At 34.3% G+C, this 21148-nt stretch overlaps 2 protein-coding genes across 5 annotated transcripts; both read right to left on the reverse strand.

Moving 5' to 3' along the window:
• Positions 1–1612: 1612 nt before the first annotated feature.
• NAP7 (non-intrinsic ABC protein 7) lies at positions 1613–8439 on the reverse strand. Of its 2 annotated transcripts, none has more exons than XM_020666047.2 (7): positions 7975–8439; positions 6770–6820; positions 5320–5541; positions 4544–4666; positions 3816–3992; positions 2535–2627; positions 1613–1799 (listed from the first exon to the last, which is right to left on the reverse strand). In XM_020666047.2, exons 1-6 carry the CDS (start codon positions 8368–8370, stop codon positions 2541–2543), a joined length of 1056 nt encoding a protein of 351 aa, XP_020521706.1. In that variant the 5' UTR covers positions 8371–8439; the 3' UTR covers positions 1613–1799; positions 2535–2540. The 2 variants fall into 2 exon arrangements, with proteins under 2 accessions (XP_020521706.1, XP_006842564.1); XM_006842501.4 differs by having other exon boundaries at positions 2517–2627.
• Positions 8440–10608: 2169 nt separating this feature from the next.
• On the reverse strand, positions 10609–19604 carry LOC18432394 (serine/arginine repetitive matrix-like protein). 3 transcript variants are annotated; one of them, XM_011624389.3, is made up of 7 exons: positions 19348–19604; positions 19093–19193; positions 17291–17467; positions 17055–17154; positions 14090–14213; positions 12853–13776; positions 10609–11148 (listed from the first exon to the last, which is right to left on the reverse strand). In XM_011624389.3, exons 3-7 carry the CDS (start codon positions 17427–17429, stop codon positions 10762–10764), a joined length of 1674 nt encoding a protein of 557 aa, XP_011622691.1. In that variant the 5' UTR covers positions 17430–17467; positions 19093–19193; positions 19348–19604; the 3' UTR covers positions 10609–10761. The 3 variants fall into 3 exon arrangements, with proteins under 3 accessions (XP_011622691.1, XP_011622692.1, XP_006842565.1); XM_011624390.3 differs by lacking the exon at positions 19093–19193 and having other exon boundaries at positions 19437–19587; XM_006842502.4 differs by lacking the exon at positions 19093–19193 and having other exon boundaries at positions 19348–19568.
• Positions 19605–21148: the final 1544 nt, after the last annotated feature.

Here is a 21148-nt window from a genome sequence, read left to right on the forward strand (position 1 = left end):
GTTTTGTAATACATGATCGAAATGTTTGTTTTTTTTTTTGTAATCCATGATCGAAATGTTTGTTTTTTTTTTGTAATCCATGATTGAATTTTCTGCTTTTTGCTTTTTTTGTAACCCATGATAGAGTTTTTTGTAATTCATGATTGAATTTTTTGTAATCCATGATCGAATTGTTTTTTTCTTTTTTTGTAATCCATGATTGAATTTTTTGTTTTTTTTTGTTTGTTTCTTTTTGTAATCCATGATCGATTTTTATGTAATCCATGATCGAATTTTATGTAATCCATGATCGAATTTTTTGTAATCCATGATTGAATTTTTTGAAAATTTGTGATTTTTTTTTTTTTAATCCATAATCGAATTTTTTTTTGCAATTCATGATAGAATTTTTTGAAAATTTGTGATTTTTTTTTTTTTAATCCATGATCGAATTTTTTGAAAATTTGTTATTTTTTTTTTAATCCATATTATTCAAGGAGAAAATGAGAGAGATGATGATTCTGAGGCCACCCTATCCCAACCATATTATTCACATATCGAGTCCCAATAGCAACAGTGTAGGAATGAGCACGACAGTGCAGGTGAGCATGAAAAATGGACAATCTTCGAGGATTTTAGATTGAGAACATAACAAAACACTAACACTCAAGTATTTGGAAATAGTCAGACGCCTGCTAATATCGATGATTCGTTTTTAGATCGAATCAATGAATTGTTAAACGAATTCAATCAATGGTATCAACGTGATCAAGAAGAACAATAACGTCGTCTACCATTTTATTTTTAGATCATATGTTATTAATTTTATGCTTTATTGTAGTCCATGTATATTGATATACTTATTCCATGATAATTATATGCTTATCCTTTTGTGTGATGTAAATTAAATGCTGAATGGCGGTTCATGCAGGGAAAGAACATATCAATATTCGCATATTCATTCAAAAACATGAAAATTCTTAATGGAGTACCTTCATTTCTTATTGAATTCTTAAAAAACAAGATTTATAATGAATTTTAATAATTTTTTCGGATTTTATTTAAGCTTTATTCTGACCGATTCACCCGATTCTCGATCCCGATCGCCGATCCGAATCGATTTTTTAAAAGCCCGATCCAAGTCACCGATCCGTTTTTTAAACCATTGCATCAAACAGATCTATAAATACTCCAAAATCTTAAAAATCTATAAATACTCCAAAATCTTAAAAAACGGGTAGTCTGGATAATGCTTTACAAAATACACCACTAGAACTCCAAACCCTTTTCCCAAAATCATATCTAGGGTTTTCCAGCCTCCGAACAACATTTACTGCGGTATTTTTATAGTACAACTTACTTTTGGAGTGTAAGGTTGATGCCTCATATAAAGTGTGTGCGTGTCTTGGTGCAAAAATTTATCAAAATGAAACCAAAAGATAAACTATTTAACATTTTACAAATATTTTTTTTGATTTTTTATTTAATTTCAAAAAACTCATCAAAAACGTTGGAATAGTTGAAATAGGTAAAATGTAAATAGTTTACTTACACACAACATTTTGTTCATTGAAGCTATTTTGTGTTGTGCATGTGAAATAGAATCCGACAGCTTTCATATACGCAATTCCAATGATGAAATAATTGACCTAATTCCATACCCATTCTCGATAATCAGATAGATACCAATAGAATCAAAATTCTGAGATTTGATCCCTCTTTTACACAGATAGAGTGCAAGGGGCCTCTCCAAATCATGGCAAACATAAAAGTGGGTTCTCTTGCAGAGATTCTGATCGCATGAAACACGAATGTCACACCTGATTGGAAAAGTGTACATGAATTGTGAATGCGTACAGACAACAGTGAGAATTAAGAAAACATAAAAAAAAAAAAAAAAAAGTAAATTGATTCATCCTTGCTAAAGAGATAAAATTAAACCTCGAACTCCATTCTCACTAAAAGGTAGGGGCCTCAATCCCCATCGCTGCTGAATTACCCCCAAAAAAAAACCAAAACAAAAAGAGAGAAAAATTAATGTCAAACTATCTTTTTTAAAGTAATCTCGACTTTATTGAAAACTATTAGGACATAGAGAGAGATTATATGTGGCTTTTCTTGATGTTGGGGAAGAAATATAGTTCAAGAATCCAGCCATAAATTTGAATTGACTATGACCATTGAAGAGTGCCTATTTTTACGATTGCCTATAAAGGCGACTAAATATAAAGCTTGGATATGGCCACCAGGACGTCAAATGCTGCCTTAGATGTTCTCTATTAAGCATAAATGCAATGGCTACAGATTGGACTTAATAGTTTGAGAAGTTTGAAACTTTGGACACAGCCTAGAAATGCAACAATTTCAGAAGTCAAGGCCCCACTTCCCTTTGTTAGGGTCCATGAGGTGTTTTTGTTTTGAACTTATTTTCCTAGCTTGTATATCTAAATTTTAATGGGTTAACCCCTAACTTGTAGTAAGAATGTGAAATTCAACAAAAACTTATAATACAACAAGCAGGAGAAACAGAAAATTACTAAAGTAAGCACATATACTGATTTTTATGCAGAAGTGATGGCTTTGTAACCCTCCTTTTCAAGTTGCTTAGCGAGAGAGACATCACCAGTCTTAACAACATTTCCATCCTCCTGCACACGAGCCAAAACTCTAGATTTAAAACAAATAACATCAGTTCATCTTATTAAAACCAAATCAAAATCCAAATCAGCATAGCCATTGGCCCTCCAACCACACAGATTTCAAACGAACATCCAAAATGTTGCTTACAACAATGGAAACCAAGGTTTTAGAACTAAGGCCACAGAGTGGTTAAGTACTTAATAGCTCATCAGTTAACTCAGCCCAAATAAAAAATTCTAACCCTCAGCCAGGTAAAACAAAACAATAATTGATGTCTAGTGTATCATGTAATATCCACAATTCTATATCCAATAATAACAATAATACTGATAATAATAATAATAATAATAATAATAATAATAATAATAATAATAATAATAATAATAATAATAATAATAATAATCATAACAATCATAACAATCATAACAATAACAATAACAATAACAATAACAATAACAATAACAATAACAATAACAATAACAACAATAATAATAATAACAGTAAAAATAATAGCAATACAATAAGTCCTTGGCAACCTTATGAAAGTTCATTATCATAATTATCCTTGTTACTAGATGATGAAAACAAAGATTAAGGTAAAAGTATGTACAGCTCTAAAGTCTCTTATGTGATGAACTTTGGCCCAAAACTACAAACCAATGATCCTTAATATGGTTGGGCCCTTAACTTTTTAAATTTAAGTTATTTGCTTAAACAATTTTAAGTAAAAGTTAGAACACATCGGATAGCGGTTCATTTTTCTACATCTGCAACTATAATAAACCCCTGTATGATAGTGAATCTTGAATGTACAAAGAACAATTTGTAAAGGAAAAAAGATCATTGAACTGACTGCACTAGCTGTCTGACGAAGCTAGACCTACTTCAACCCAAACCTTGAAGAATTCAAAGAATGCCGTACCTTTGGCCATATATTTGGTTAAAAAAAATAGATTTTGGTCATAAAAAAATAGATTTTGTTCATAAAAAAAAAGGGATTTTGGTTAAAAATTATGGAGATCCATACCATGAAGTGGTCAAGGCAGGCAAAAAAACAAAACTCCGAACTGATGGTTTGGGCTGAGCTCTGGGTTGTATTTAGTATCTCGTTAAAATGGGACAACACAAGACCAGGCAGTTCAGTTTTGATCTCATTACACTAGCTTGAACCATGTCAAACAAATAAAGTTCCTTACCATTATATGAACAAACCCAGGCCTTATATAATCCAGAAGCCGTTGATAATGAGTGATCATCAGAACTGAATTTTTCGAGGTTAAAAGCCCATTGACAGCTTTTGCTACATCTTGTAAAGCATCTACATCTAATCCAGAATCTATTTCATCTAAGATGGCCAAATCCGCCTCAAGAACCTGCATAGAATGGAAAAAACATATTAGTAATGGCATGCTTCTTTATTCCAACATAAGTGCAAGGTTATGAAGTCTTGAAATCTACACAAGTCTCTTCATAGAGTTCCGGCTATAAACTAACAAAAGAGGACAAAACTGCTTCAAATGTATATAATGGTGCTAAACTAGGTGTACTAATCAGCTTTTGATCTAAACCGGTTGTCATAGTCACATCCTTTTTCTAGCCATAGAGAAGGTAATAGCAAAGGTGGAGAAAAGTTAACCATTCACACTTCAAGCAGATATGTTTTGACAGGGAAATGAAGCAGGCAAGACATGCATTTCAGGAGTCTTTAGTCAGCCGAATTAGCATAAGGACCCACACATCGAAATATGCATAAACCTCAAAAATAGAAGATCATGACTCATACATATAAATTACTCTTTGGTTTAGTACTGTCCATGTCGTAAGTCGTAACTAAAACACATGACATTCGATCGAAACAGGTAGTACATAGAAAAGCACAAATTGAAGCACACGTGAATTTTTTCATAAAGTCCTGAATCCATACCGCAAGTTGCAGAATTTCGTTCCGCTTCTTTTCACCACCACTAAACCCTTCATTCACATTTCGGTCCAAAAACTTTGGATCCATATTCAAGGCAGACAGCTTCGGAGAAAGGAAACCATAAAACTGTAGTCATAGAAAGGAAAGAGTTAAATCAAAGATAATACTTGCAGGTGTTGCCTCTTGCAAGTTATAGAAAGTTCAGGAACAAACAAATCATGCTACTTTTTGTTCTTGTACATTCTACCTTTATCACAATGTTAACTTTATCAAACAAAAAAAAGAAAAGAAAAAGAAGGATCCTTTTGTTTTGAGGAGTTACTAGTCTTGCATTGCTCTTGCCCTCGATTTACATCACTCTGCCTATTGTCTAAGAGAAATGTAGACAGCTACCAAGGGTTCATGGCAGAAACCAACAATTATATTGTCATAGATATTGAGCTGCACTGTCTAATGATAGCTAGATTTCCAGGAGTAGACTTTTTTTTTTAAGAATTAACTTGGCATCTTATAAATTTTATTCATTATCATTCTCTATCTATAATTTGCTTTTTTTTACATTTTTAATTTAAATTTATTTTAATCTTTCTTTTGATGCTTAATGCATTTAATACATGTGCATTCAACTAATAACAATAATTTACTATATAAACTTTGAATAAGGCACAGTTACATTAACACCGTGTGCAATGAACAAACAAAACACCATATATGCCACTACAAAGTAGAAAGAAGAAGGAACATAAAGAACAATGGAGAGGCGTGAAACAATTAAACACCTCAAGAGGACCACGATCCTTAAGACCAAGTTTTTCTCTTTGAGCATTAGAAGCCATACGCAAGAAATCCATGTTGCTTACACCTGGAATCTCAACTGGAGACTGAAAGCTCATGAAAAGTCCCGCATGAGACCTTTCCTCTGGCTCCATGTCTAGCAAGTTTTTGCCTTTAAAAACAACACTGCCCCCTGTAACCTCATAATCTGGATGGCCAACAAGAACCTGCCTTAAAAGAAATTAAACAACCCAATAGTATGAACATAAGGATGACATAGTAATTCCAAACACAAATTGAACATTAGATAATAATAAATATACTAAGAATACACAACCAAATGACAATATGATGAATCCCTAATACTCAATAGTCAATAGTGTTCAAGCAAATCTAGTTGCCAAAACACCTACATCAAACATAAACTGTATGCTCACGTACTTCACTACGTAGCAGTGCAAAAACATAGTCAACATTAATAAGGAAGCAATATGAAAAGCTTTGGTACATAATTTTGCAAAAATACCTGCCCAAATTGAGCTATAGCTCCATAAATAATTTAGTCAGAACACTGAAATGCCCAAAAAACCTTTGCAAGCCAAAAATTTCGAAAGTTCTAGAGAACACGTAAAAGAAATAAACAATGCATCCAGCCCCTTACCTGAAGTTAGACAACTCTTTCATTGAATTTTTATAAAGCAAAACACGCCTTATAAATCATCTCACCAGGCTTAGACATGCGTTATAAATTATCCTACCAGGTCTAAACTTGCGTTATAAATCAGCCTATCAGATCTAAGCAGCAGTGTTGTAGCAATTTCATAAGAAAAGAAAATGAAGAATCATCAAAAAGACAGTTTACTCACTCTTAGTTTAGGGCACAAGTTTATATATAGATCTCCCTTGAAATCCAAGACTTGTAGTTTACCCCTTTCTTAATAGAAGTGTCGGTCGTTACTTTATCTTAATTAAAAAAAAAGCTAGCTCAATTTCATAAGAAAAGAAAATGAAGAATCATCAAAAAGTCAGTTTACTCCCTCTTAGTTTAGGGCACAAGTTTACAGATAGACCTCCCTTGCCATCCAAGACTTGTAGTTTACCCCTTTCTTAATAAAAGTGTTCATCGTTACTTTATCTTAATTAAAAAAAAAACGCTAGCTCAATCTTCAGGGCTTTATGCCTTTATCATATAACATTCAATTCATGTCAAATTTCATAAGCAGGACAAATGATGCAGGGCGCAACTAAAATGAATCCTAAGTGTTATCTAACAGTTAAGAGATTGTTCAAATTTTTTTCCTCATCTTAAAGAATTATGGGTGCTTTTTCATGTATCATGTAATTTCCACATCATTAACAAAAAACCCATCCCATATCAAAATTTCTCTACTTTAATATTAACTAACTAAGAATGAAAATTCAGAAACCAGATTTTCGTGCAAGGATAGGACTTGCCTTGGAAAAAGTGCTCTTCCCAGAACCATTTTTGCCCATGATAGCATGTATCTACAAAAGAAGCAAAAATAACAGTAAGCATTATCTACAATTGGAAGACGATGAATGTAACAAGAAAATTAATCAAAATGGAAGTCGTACTACCTTATCAACCAAATCAAACTACATACGCAAGTACATGAGTACAAGAGTAGATATACCAATCTATACTAGCCAAACAGCTCTTTTGTTTCCTTTTTTTTTTTTTGAGAAAAGGTTAATGACTAGCCAAACAGCATATTGGTTTGTTAAACTATAAGAAAGATTTTATCGATTCAACCAAAACATAACATAGTTCAACATTTCGGGTTGTTTGTTAGCTTAGGATTTCCAGTTCAGATTCTTCTGATACTTGTTTCTTACATGTTAAGGCTCTCTTGATATTATTGCTTCTACCAAAACAAGAAGACGGTTCAACATTTTGGATAGTTTGTTAATTCAGGATTTCCAAATCAGAGTCTCCCCGTACTTGTTTCTTTCAGGTTAAGGTTTTTCTTGATGTTGCATGAATTCACATTCATAATCTGAGTTTTGCTTAAACATTTATGGTTTTTATTATTTGGCATGTATTTCAGTATTAGGATTCAAACTTTCAGTTTTTTATTATTTGATATGTATTTCAGTCGTAGGATTCGAATTTCGGATGTAGTGCTGCAATTGCTAACTCCATAAGCAATCAAGCCCAAGCACGAATTCCATATTTGAGTTATTCTACAAGTACTAAAGGACGATGATTCAGAAGTTTTGTAGTATTGTTATCTTACACCAGCGTAATCAAAAGAGTTGAAGCTTACCTCAAAAAAAAAAAAAAAAAAAAAAGTTGAAGCTATAGATATACCATTAATTGGAAAATTTTAAGTATAAAAAATTTATTATCATCAATAACTCCAAATGACCTAAGAAATTTGCATTTCATTACCCATATTGCTGAAATATTAGCAAGCATTTAAATAATGATCAACTCTATATACAAATTAAAATGCCAAAAGAAACATAAAATAAAGACAATTAAGATAAACCAGATAAAAAATGGCAAATAAATGATAAAACAAACCATCATTCAAAAATTTAAGCAAATTATGCTAAACAAATTCTTAAAAAGAATTACCTCAAAAAAAAAAAAAAAGGGAAAAAAAAGCTGAATCATTTTATTTAAACATGAATACCTCTCCTTCTCTAATGGTAAGGTTAACACCATTTAATATCTTCTGCCCTGACTCTGCAACAACAGCAGTCAAATCCTTCACTTCCAAAAGAACCGCTGAGGAATCACTTTCTTTTTTATTGCCAAACTCCGAAGAATCATGGCCACTTTCCGGGACCAAAGTCGACGAAAATTCAGCAGAAACTCCACTACATATCGATAATTTTTGCTGGTTTGGGCTTGAAGATCTTGGAAAAGGGAATAAATCAGAGGCATTTCTCGTGAAATTTAGGGAATTCCTGGAAAAAAGGCCTGAAAATATTGGAAAATGACAGAAATTCGAAGATTTTACAGTGAAATTGGGGTAAGTCTTAGTATGAGAGGAAATTGGAGGGTAAATTTGAACATTGAGAGCCATTGCAATAAACAGTGACTCAGATTTTAGAAGAGACGACAGATTTTATTTTTAGGGATTGTATAATAATGGCATTTTTCGAGTTTAGCCAAAAGATATTATGCTCCCGCGGTAGCATATCATCCATTAAGTCCCTCGTGTACAACCCAATCCACGGGTACTTAAAGCTTTAAGTAGTGTTTTAATTTTAAAATTCAAAAACTAATGCAAATCAAGAGATTTATAAAGAGTTGAAAATATTTGAAATAGATCATCCAGATAAATTATTTTGAGATATTCTATTTTTAGGATATATATATATATATATATATGAGAAAAGTTTACCACATTGAGCCTACTTAAAAAAATCTCACTAGAAGAGGTTGTTTTGATGCCCAAATATCTTCAAATTGATCATCTCGACATCAAGATGCATGGATATGAGAAAAAAATGGATTTCAAGTTTTGGGAATAATATACTTTGTAATGCATTTTTACACCGTCAATTTTCAATATTTTCAAGTTCATAGATATGTCAATCTACATTATTTTTGAAGCTTTAAACTTTATAAACAACTATAAAAATATATTTTAAGGCTATCACAAAATTTCTAATATTGAAACCACATTGCTCGACACTATTTGAAGGTAGGCACTAATTTGATTGTTTAGAGCCTAGGCTCTATACAAACCACATATATATATATATATATATATATATATATATATATATATATATATGGAGATATTTAGTAGATCTGGAGGTTGAGATGATTAATCAGTAGGCTTTTGAACTTGGGTGCTGTTTCTATAAGGTTGCAACCTTAAACAATCCAATTAAGGTGCACCTTAAAATTTTATCATAACAAGTAATTTTGTTGTAAAAAAATTTTAGTATTATCTTAAAATATATTTTTATATCTAATTAGAAAATTTTAAATTTCAAAAATAATTAAAATTAGTTAGATCTATAAATATATGAAAATCTTGAAAATTAATGGCCTAGATAATGTGTTGCAAGACGCATATTTATGGGACTCAAAAACTCTTTTTTTCATATTCATACATCTCGATGTCGAAATGATCGATTATAGTATTTTTTCAACATTAAAACAATATTTTTGATAGATTTTCGAAGTGCATCATTGATAGTATAGTTTAAGGTTGCAACCCTATATAAACTTTTCCCTTTGAACTTCGGAATACTCTTTTCCACTGAATTTTTAGGTGCATCTTGTATAGTACAAGTTCGCAACCTTATATAACGTTTGACCACATATACTATGCTCCGTTGGGAGCATGGTTTACTTCTACTCCCTCTTAATGGACCCGATAGCACTCCCTCATAATGGACCCGGTAGCACTTTCTAAAATCACAATGTTTTCTTGAGGATTTTACATACACGTGGATGCTTATGTTAGTGTCAACGTCAATTACAAAATTTGCGTTTCGGATGCACTAAATCCGTGCACTATTTAAATAAGAAAATGTATACAATGATACCATTTATTTTTTATTACTTTTGATACAAGAAAGTCACAATCATCATTGATCGTTAGATTTGAAATCGTGTGGTTGAAAATGTATCATTTTTTGAACACAAAATCCAAAACAAAAATTCTTGAATGTTGTAATACACTTTCATTTATTGAATTCCACATTCAATAGGTAAAAGTCATTGTTACCGCGTACAAAAAATAAACGGTATTATAGCGTATAATCCCTCTAAATAAAAGTAGAAGGTAAAAATTTAAATGAAATTGAATATTTTTATGTAATATTTCATGAAGAAATATCAAGAAGTGTCTAAAATTTTAAAATGGACACAAGTGTGGTACCTTTGGCGTATCAACATATGCAAAAATCAATAAACGCCATGTTGATATTGTATGGCCATTTAGAAATGCAAGAAAAACATCTCATAAGAGCGTCCCAGTATTGCTACATGATCTCAATTGGTGGGGGTGGATTCAATTATGTTTCATGTCGACACATACTAAAAACCAGAAATTTTACATAGCCATACAGAGACACAAGAAAACCATCTCAAATAATACTATCCCCGTACTGTTACAAGATCACACAAATGGTGGGTTGATTCTATTCGCTCAAATCCTTGATTTGTTCTAAAAACTGAGGTACAAAGGTAAAAGTACTCGAATTTAACTCGTCTTCCAACAAAAAGACAAAACCAAACAAAAATTTAATGGGGGAAGAGAGAGCTATTCGCCATGTGAAAGAAAGGTTCTTGACATCCAGGATGAACAAACCATGGCTTCCTCATATATCTCATATATTTCAAACAATAATCTACCCATAATTTAAAAAAAAAAAAATCCAAAAGGATAAAATTACAAAGAAAAGAATAATAATAAACAATAAAAATGAAAAAAAAATTACGAACTCGGCCAAATTTAGGGCAACCCAAAGGGCTCAGGAAGAGGCTCAAACCGATGATCAAAAACCAGGCCCGGATCATTATCCCCGTTTGGGCTATGCAACCACTCTGTGTTCTTTGTATCTTCTTTTAGGAGAATGGCATCATATCTTGTGCTAGCGGAGAAATCGGGGTCCATTAATCTCCCATTTAGTTTAGCATCTATTGTTGGACCTTCCATTGCTTTAGCTTCCGGGGAGCTTTCAGATGATTTTTCAGCATGCCCTAGAGTTCCATTGCTGGTTTTTGAAGCCCGAGGATCTAATCCACCCAATCGTGCCTTGGATGACACAGATCGAACGCTTTGAGGGAAGAGAGATGTGGCAGAGAGTGGACGCAGGCCACCTGTGGCTTGCCTAATGTCCTGTATATAGTCCAAGTAAAATAAAAACTAGTTCAATTTTAACGAAACAGATATGTATGAACATCTTGTGCGTGTGAGAGAGAGAGAGAGAGAGAGAATCTTTCACCAAACATTTTAGACAATATTGTTGCCGAAAAATTCATGGTTAGAGTTATTATATCACAAGAAAAGCAAAAATTTGAGAATTAACATACAATGCACAACCATAAGTACTATCGAAGAGGAACCACACAATCAGACTGCCGAAATCAGCCAAATGGGCAGTCAACTTTTTTCCAAAAGCACACAAGTGCCCATGCTTTGTTTTATATTGGAAAGTAATGCAGATAAGCAATAAAAAATATAAAACCTATATGGGTGCAAATCAGGACTGGTGACCCCTAACCCCAGTCCGAGTCTGGACCTAGGAAGTGGTCAGGAGGGTTGGGTCCAGGTCCACCCTGGACTTTCAGTTGGTTGGATTTCGACCCAATTCGGAGCTGATCCGTTTGCACCCCCCTACACCACTAGCCTCGATTGTAGTTCAATTTGGGCGCTCTCCATCGGTTCAATGGATGGTAATGAACAAATGTTCTTCCACAGCCCTTAAGACTATTAGGATACTTTTGACAAGTACACATCTTTTTTCCGATAATCTAATTGACAAGCACACTTGTCTCACACTTCACCAAGTGAAAACTTCCAAAGTTCCCCAACAAACAAGCTTCAGATTGAGAGCACATGTAATGTCTATGACTAGATTAGAAGCACTTAATCCACCCATGCAATTTTACGGACAAATAACTGACGATGTGAATTTGAGGCCAAGCAAACATGTTTGCAACGTTTTTGACAATATTCTGCCAAGAATGACGAGAACAAATCAACTGTGCAAGCTCATGAAAAGATGGTCTGTGCATTGAACCCCATGGTTTCGTATTTTACGGCATATAGATGTTTCACATACAAATAGTTGGGAAAAGGCTCCATGATGATGATGATAGTGATGAGATATTTCACATGCAAGGCACAGGTATGTAATGGTCTATGCGTATATGCACAAACATGCGTAGCTCCATGCATATGTGCATATGTATACATGTAAGAGGTGCATACATGCACAAGCAAGTAAAACTCAATGCATGGGATCCCTAGATATGTATGTATGTATGCAGATTCCAATCTTATCCAACCATACAAATCTTGGATACAGCATATCATACACAAATAGGACATCCAAACCATCACTTCTCAAAGGCGAACGGTGGACATAGTTTTGGTTATGTACATTCACCCTGAACCACAGTTCATCTCCACTGCCCATCTCAGAAAGGACTGTGGATGCCCGGCCTGTATGGTATACCATTCACAAGAAGCATATGCTTTAGAAATCCTATTTTTGGTCACAGGTGTAGGATCATCTGTACTGTAATGGTAAAACACCACCACAGCAGCAATCTCCATCCCATAAATGGGCTGGACAGTGATGGGGAGAGTTAGATATACATCAATTTTTCAGTGGGATGCACTCTCTCCACCGTCTGATCCATCAATGGGACAGTGATCACATTGTGTCCATGTTGTAACCATGACCGTATGAATCATACCACGATTTTCCCTTCTCAAATAAAGCATTCATTGAATGCATAGAGTAGTACTATCCAACTAACATGATCCCATGCATGCTTTTTCAGGTAACAGTCAACTAAGCACAAGCACACATACCATATGCCTGAGAGCCATATCGAGCGATTTCTTTGATATGTTCCTTCCAAATCCTGTGCTCTCCCCCGTTGAGCCTGCCGGCTTCACCGGCCTCCGTACTGGTGAAGCACCACCACCTGGTGGCCTCGCTACACCACCCTGACTCTTTTGAATCCCAACCACCTCGCTTCCACTGCCATTGCCATTACTGCTCGGTCGAACCCGACTTGGTTGCCTTTCTTCAGAAGGGCCATTACCTCCTAAACGAGCAGTCAGGGCCACGCCAGGTCTCATCCGGCCTGCAGAGGCTGGCCTCTCAGGCAAGGTCGTCCGCAGGTTCGGGGGAGCATCCATGGGGAAATCTGGTGGCACAATTGGCGCCACATGTCGCTGTGGGGAGACACCCCGTGTTCGCCCAACAGAGGCTGCGCGCGGGGGTCCTGCTGGAGGTGGGGTCACTGTGGCCAGAATTCGGCGGGTCGGGGTGGTCGGCCGGGATCGTAAAGGAGCTGGAGGTGATGGTTGAGATGGCCTTGATGTTGCAGGAAAAGAGGGTTTTGCAGCTGGAGTTGTAGCTGGAAAATGGGATTTGATTGCCGGAAAAGATGATTTTGCAGCTGGAGAATTAGATTTTGTAGCCGGCAAAGAGGATTTTGAGGCTGGAATTGTGGCCCGTGAAGTTGGGGTGGAGGGACGAGGAGTTGTGGGCTTTGAGGGAGTGGGTGAGGGTCGGGTTCTTGTTGGGGTGGCAGCACGTGAAGGGGTGGGGTTTCGGGGGACTGGAGTGGATGGACGAGAGGTTATGGATTGGGTGCTGGTGTTGAGGAAGTTTTTTGAGTTTGAATTTGAGAATGAATGGTTTGGGGAGGAGAGAGAAGGGCGGGATACTGAACTGCTTCGAACTGCTCGCCTTGGATTTGTGCTCTCAGTTTGAGTCACAGACAGCTGGTAAATAAAAAATGGTAGATATTAATGAATGGACTTAGGGAAATTGTAGAAAATAAAAAGCAAGGAAAAGAGAAAGAGCATGCTACTGTAAAAAAGCAACATCCATTCAATTGAAAGAGAAGAATTTCTACTGAACTAATTCAGAGTGAAAATTTTGGCCATAAACACAAGTGGTCATTTCTAAATGTTCATTTTCACATATAGCTTTCCTTTTTGCAGTCAATAAGATGTATAAATGATAAACATCAAGTTCCAAATTGATAATTCACAAAAGTTATTGAGAGAATAGACGATAGAGAAGAAAAGTCACCCTTGAAGCTTTCGTAGCAGAGGCTGATCTAACAGAAGAAACTCCTTTGGGAGCAACAGCAACTCGTTGAAACTCACAGGAATCCGTTGTTGAAAAGAGAGGAGTTCCCGGTGGGGTGAGAAGCCTGTTAAAAGGTAATCAAAATTTAAGGCCAGAACAGCATTTGGAAGTATAATTTTTCTTTTCCCCTTCAATTGGTAATACATTTTAGTTTCACTGTATTTTTGTTTATAGTATGAGAAGCATCACAACCATAATATAGGGATGACCTTACAAGAAGTCCTCACAAGAGCGGATACACTTCTTTTGGTATGATTATACCATATAGAGATTACTGTTTGATTGAGGAACAAGAAGCTTTTAAGGCTTATTCGAGAGTTAACCTTGAGGATTGCCCCTTATGGACTGACTTTTCAGTGCAGCAGTTTCTTTTGGAATGCAAATGACCCTTGTACAGCACACAAGGATGGTCAAGTGGCAGTTCAAGTGATCAATTTACTTATTTATTTGTTTATTTGATAAATACCCTTCAAGCAATATAATTCTCATGGTCAAGTGGTGGTTCAAATGATCTAGTGATTTGTGTCATTTGTTATTGGTGCTCTTTTGACCAACCATATTAGAAACTATGAGTGACAAAAATCATCAGTTTTTGAAATTATCTCAAACAACACGTTGACGTGACCTATTTTAGTCCAGTTTATTTAGTGGATGAAGTTACTGATGCTACAATTTCAGAACTAAGGTCTGATAGGATGCATGTAGAAAGCAATGCTCAATAACATGATTGAAGATAGTGCCCTGAATTTGGTATCTTGGATCCAAGGTGCTCTCATTTAGAAAAAGACATTTACTAATGCAGTTAGGATTGGCTTCAAAGCCCTGGATCCATCTATCAGTAGCAAGTAGGGATGATCGTTTGCATTTGATAGGGACAAAACTTATGACTAAGCTGAGTGCGTCCTTCCGCACATTGACAGGGTTTTAGCTAAGATCCTGGATTTTGGAATACGTTCAACAACAATAGAATGACAAGGGGTAGTTTAGAAGCTTGAGTAGATCACAACAAGGGCATTCTCTTTCCCATAGCTCTTAGCCTTCATGAACTCAGTAGAAGGTTATTCACCAAACCAGCTGAAATGTAAGAGACTTCCAGATAGTAATCATGTAAGGCCTTTTGCTCTGTGCATAACGATTGTATAGATTTTTTGTACCCGCAAGGGCTTTTGGCATCGAGCACCTAACTTGTGGGTGGCCGATTTTTTATATACTTTTTTACTCAATACAACAGTTAATTTATTTATTTATTTAAAAAAGAGGCTTTGAAGTAGAAAGGGAGGAAAACAAATTTGTAGTACATATACAATTCATAGGGGTGGCAATGGATATAGACTCGACCCGGTCCGGGTATGGGTCCAAAAATTGGACCCGGCAGGTCAGGTCCCGGTCCAAGATCGTTTTGGGTCCGGGTCCAAATCTTGGACCCTAACCCTAACACTATTCGGGTCTGGGTCCATGTAGACCCAACCCGAATAGTGTTAATATTTAAATAATAGTTAATATATAATATATTTAAAACATTTAAATAAATATAACTATATATTTTTAGTTATAAAATTTAAATAGTACATGTATAAATATAACATAATATTTATATATATATATATATATATATATATATATATATTTATTTATTTATTTATTTATTTTTATTTATTTATTTTTGGGTCGGGTCCAATCGGGTGGGGTTGGATCCGGGTCCGGGTCCAGCTTGGACCCAAACCGACCCGTTGCCACCCCTAACGATTCCTTGCTTTTGACTGGAGGGATCCCCAAAAAGCAAATCACCAAAGAATTTCTTGTATTAATATCGTAGTCTCTAAAGTGGGTAAACTAAAGAACTTCCAAGATGTCCAGGTTGAACTTGGAGGCAGCAGTTATACTAAATATGCTGCACTTATCAGTTATAAGCTAAATTCCCTCATCCCTTATTACTATCTATGTGTGACATTAGTTTTTGATAAGCCAGATAAACCTTTATGAGAGCCAGTGGCAGAGGATAATGAAAGCAATGAGGAAGGTATAAATTTTCTTGTACTAGAGGCAGAGACTACGAAGATATCTTCTATGAAGTGGGTAAGAAGGGAAGGCTGGAGAAATTAGCATGCAGTTAAGTGGGAGGAGGTCTACAATTCTATGAGAAAAGGAAGTAAGATAACAGCATGATGCCTTAGTAGAAAAGAATGTCTTAAGTATATAGATGGAAATGAGCACAATGTGGAGTAACTTAGTGGCAAAGAAATATATCAGGTACAAATCTTACAAGAAAAAAGTAAAAGAATTTTTTACTGGTGCAAGTACTAAAACACTCAATCACCAAAAAACCAGAAGGAATGAGTTCACATATTACAAAATCAATGACATTATGAAAAGAGTTCCCAGTTCAATTACAAATTTACAACCATGTAACGAAATACCTATACCATAGAACAGAACTAGTTTTAAATCAACTATGAAGGTATCATTCAACAGAATGAAGCAATTAAATACAATATGAAAACTAGATAAAGAACTTCAAGAGTCATCTAGAAGAAGGAAAGTTACTTTAGCACAGCCCCACCATTTTTTTAATAACTGAACCAGTAATTGACCCAGAAAGTATAACTAAACTGACAAAATTAACCAGAACTTTACTAAGAAACAAAATTTAATTCAAACATTGGCTATACTAATTTAAATATAACTAAAACTTTACTAAGAAATTTAATTCAAACGTTGGCTATACTAATTTAAATATAACTAAGAAGATTCAACAGATGGTGAACATCGTGAAATCATGTATATTATAAAACTTATAAATCATACAAATAGATTGGAGAAATAAATAAAAAACAGAAAAAGGAATGTAGGCACAGCTGCAGGTTCAACAATAAAATAGGTGTAAATAATAGTGAAACAGAAATACCAATCATAGTCATGCTTGCCATATTCAGTATTCAACAAGTCATCCATGCCAGTTCTTGGCTTTGCTGAAGCAACAGCAATTCTCCCCAATCTTGCGGAATCTGCACCAAAAGAAATAAAAAACCAAGGTTTCAGAAGAAAGGAAGTCCACAGCCAGTAACAAGAACAATAACAACAACCAAAACAATAACAATGACATATTTAAAAAATACAAAAGGCTGGAGATCAGATAAGTACTGATTGGAGACTCAGACTCATCAGAAGAAGGTATGAACATGCTCCTGTGATTTGAATGGAACAATTGGAGGTTTTCATCTTTCTCTTTTGGGATCCCAGATATCCCAGTAAGGCTATGGCCTCTCCTGTGATGATTCATCTCTGCCACATGAAGCTCTTTCTTCTTTTTCAGTATCTCTGTGTCAATATACAACAGCACAAATTTAACATTAAACAAAGAAAGAAAGGAAGAAAAGAGAAGAATTACAAATAGAGATTTCTGGAATCGGCGGGCTTTAAAAGGTTATCTATAAAAAGAACATGAAAAATTAAGATTTAAAAGGAACAAAATCAGTTGCATTGATGAAGACAGATTGAAGTAATGAATATACACAGCATCAATGAACATGAACTGCAGAATGAAAATATATTGCAGGTGGCAACGAGTCTTTAAGAATAACTTTATTTAGAATAATTTAAAAGTTTAGATAGAAAGCATTGAAAAGGTAAAAAGTATCTAAGAAAGAGAGAGGCAATCTTCTTTCCAGTTAGACTTTACCTTAAAAATAACATATTAACAAACTTTCTCCCCAAAAAAAAAAAAAAAAAGAAACCAAAGAGTTTGCATCAACAAAGCTAACAACAATTATCTCCACTAAAGCAAAGTCAATTAATCATAAAAAAAAACAGAAAAAATACATTAAAAAAAAATCTCCCAGACACCAACATACTTTTTTCATAACAAAAAGAAATTTATTAAAAGACCAAAAAGAAAGTTTTCCCAATATATTTGAAAAGAAAACAGTTTCAAAAACAATATCTAAAAAGGAAAAGAGATAAGTTTTATGTTCATATAAAATCTGAATCTCTTCATAGATCAGGGAAATATTTGAAAACTAGATCACGATCATGATAATAAAATGCAGATATCTACAACGATTTTGCAGGTTATATGCTTAAAGATCAAAAACCAAGTTTTAATTACCCCCAACAAAAAAAAAAGTCCAAAGAACGAAAAGAATTACAGATCTCATGTCTTCAATACGACCCCCCTGATTGTCTCAATATTATAAATCAATAAGAACAATATGAAACAAACTTAATCAATGTTTAGATTAGAGTTGGAGAGAGAAAAAAAAAAATTCTCATATATCCTCCTTTGTATTTACTCGAAAAAATTAAAAATAAATGAAAGTGGAAAGGATCAGAGGTTCCCTCGTTTACTATGACACAAACGCCGCTGAATAAACTTCCAAACAAATTTAATAACTACTGAAAAAGTGAAAAATGCTCAAAAAGTGTAAAAAAAATGGAGAAAAAACTACTTCAAAGAATGAAAAATCGGAAAAGAAAAGCCGGGGGAGGGGGGAGGATTCCCAACCAACGAGAAGACTTTCCAACTCCAATACCAGCAATTATTTAAATTTCAGAAAACATAATTGCTAAGGAGCAATTAGAGATCTCTGCAGTCAAAAGTGAAAAATGAGAACGTACAAATGAAATTTTTGTAACAAAAATTCACCGAATAGAGAGCTTCAAATGAATAATATGAATTATGCGCTTGCTTAAAAAGTACAAAAATGGATATAAGATTAAAAAAATAAGAGAGATCTCCGAGTTAACAAGCAAAAACAGGAAGAAACCAGAGATTTTCATAACACAAATCCATTACATAACTTCAAAATGACACTAGCATACTTGAATTTTCTCCAAAAATTCAAAAAATAAGGCCAGAAATAGTAAGATCACGGATCTCTAATTGACGATCTAAAGCAAGAACAAACCCTGGACATAAAAACTCTAATCTATTACAGAAATAAAACCTTCAAAATCAGTTGCAATGTCATTGTATCTATCACATTAAGCAAGTCCGAGCCAGAAGCTTTCATAGGAACTGCATTTTCAAGCCTCCATAAAATTTCCTCTAGCAAAAATGAAAGTTGAAGCAAATAAATGAGATCCCCGCATTAGAAAGACGAAAACACTACTTTCACAGCCCAAATCCTCCATTAAAAGGCTTCAACTACAGCAATTAAATAAAAGAAAATTCAAAGGAAAAACAAAGAAAGAAACCTCACATAGATCAAATTCACATAAAAAAGGCTTAGTTCTTTGCAATAACCAGTGATACAAGAAAAATGCCATGGCCGTAGAAAGCGCAGGCAACCTTATATCAGTCTCCTCATCCGCCATTTAAAAAAAGCTTCGGCTAAATAAAGCGAAGAAAAATGGAGAAAAGGGCATAAGGCTTAAAAAATTCACAGGAGTTGTACTGTAAAGCTAGAAATTAACTGAACTTATAAAAAGTGTATACAGGGAATACCAAAATAGTCCTGCAGGAGCACAAACTACAGTGGCATTTATACAGCTAGGGACCGTATAAATATACGATCGGCGCCAGTAAAACACCATGCACATTGCTCGTGATCAGCTAACTCTTTTCATTTGTTTTCCAAGGGTTAGTCTGCGCTCGGTGAACTTTACACAATCCACACACGCCGGCCCTCGCTAATGAAGATCCAACGGTTTGGATGATGTTAAAGTCTCCGGTGCCATACAAGGATTTCTACATCCTTGTTTGTAGAAATAAAACTGCAGTAATCTACCGTTTCTATTTTATTTGGATGATGTAGATTGAACATTATCTTAAAAAAAATGTTATGTATTGATATTATCTTAAAAGATGTGTCTCATTTGTACGATCTAAATAAAATAGATGGTATAGAGTATTGCAACATTATTTCTATATTGCAACCTTATAAAAACCTTGCAGATAGGTAGACTAGAAATTATTGGAAGGGAAAATTTTCACTATAAATTGTTGAGAGGGGAAATTTTCAGGATTCCATATCTACACTATGCTCCTGCCTGAGTGAGAAAACCGACTTAGGATAATTTTTTTAGTTTGGAACTTTGTGGATAGCTTAAGAATAACTAGTCGATTACTTTCAAAAAAAAAAAATATTGGAATTTTGAATATTTCAACACTCAGATCTCAACCTCCAATTTTTATTTTTATATTTTTTGGTGAATGCCCTCTAAAAATTGGATGGCCTTTGTTCAATCTTGAGAAAATTCATTCTTCTTTCTTTCTTTTTTTTAACCCATAGAGAGTGCAACTCCAAAAAAATTTCTATTCAAATTAGTTTTTGGGTTGAATAAGTTGCATACTTCCATCCCCAAAATTCGAGATCCTAGATTGGGTTTTACACAAGGGAGTAAATGGACACTATATTCCTGTAAATATACACTATATTCCTGCGTGAACATTACGTCTCTTGACAAAGTTTAATTTTACAATTGTATTGGAAAGATTTGTGAAGGTGACCTATTCAACCTAGAGATCAACTAAAAATTAGAAGATAGCTTTAAGAATGCCCCTTGGCTACATGAAAATATCACCCCCAACGACAACATATATGTTACTCAATATTTTGATGGCATTTTAAGTATGAAAAAAGTTTCTATAAGGTTGAGGCTTTAGACAATCAAATTAAGGCGCCCCTAAAAAAATCAGTAAAATAAGTTGTTTTGATGTTGAAAAACCCTCAAATCTGATCATCTTGACCTTAAGATATATGGACATATAAAAAAAAAAAAAAAGACTTCAAATTTGAATATAGTATAATTCTCAAGATTTTTAAGTGTTTATAGATCTGCATGATATATACTATTTTTTAAGCTAAAAATTTCATAATTGGAGACTAAAATAAATTTTCAATCCATCATAAAGATTTTTTATACTAAAACGATAGTTTTCGATACTATTTTAAGGCACGTTTTAATTTGATTATTTAGGGCATCAACTTTATACAAACCACACCCTCAAAGTATCTAGGTATCAAAAACTTTTATTTGTTTAATATACTCATATGATGA

This window comes from Amborella trichopoda, chromosome 8 (assembly GCF_054954075.1).
Source record: "Amborella trichopoda isolate Santa Cruz 75 chromosome 8, AtrichopodaSantaCruz75HAP2 v2.0, whole genome shotgun sequence".
Classification (NCBI taxonomy): Eukaryota; Viridiplantae; Streptophyta; class Magnoliopsida; order Amborellales; family Amborellaceae; genus Amborella; species Amborella trichopoda.

Bases quoted from the DNA above. Each gene is read 5' to 3' on its own strand.
- NAP7 (XM_020666047.2), bottom strand. From the start codon at position 8,370: ATGGCTCTCAATGTTCAAATTTACCCTCCAATTTCCTCTCATACTAAG. The intron at 5,542-6,769 runs GCAAGTCCTATC...CTTTTAAGGCAG, and splicing joins GGAAGAGCACTTTTTCCAAG to GTTCTTGTTGGCCATCCAGA. The intron at 3,993-4,543 runs GTATGGATTCAG...CATTCTATGCAG, and splicing joins ACGAAATTCTGCAACTTGCG to GTTCTTGAGGCGGATTTGGC.
- LOC18432394 (XM_011624389.3), bottom strand. From the start codon at position 17,429: ATGAATCATCACAGGAGAGGCCATAGCCTTACTGGGATATCTGGGATC. The intron at 17,155-17,290 runs GTACTTATCTGA...CTTTTGGTGCAG, and splicing joins TGAGTCTGAGTCTCCAATCA to ATTCCGCAAGATTGGGGAGA. The intron at 14,214-17,054 runs GTATTTCTGTTT...ACCTTTTAACAG, and splicing joins GGCAAGCATGACTATGATTG to GCTTCTCACCCCACCGGGAA.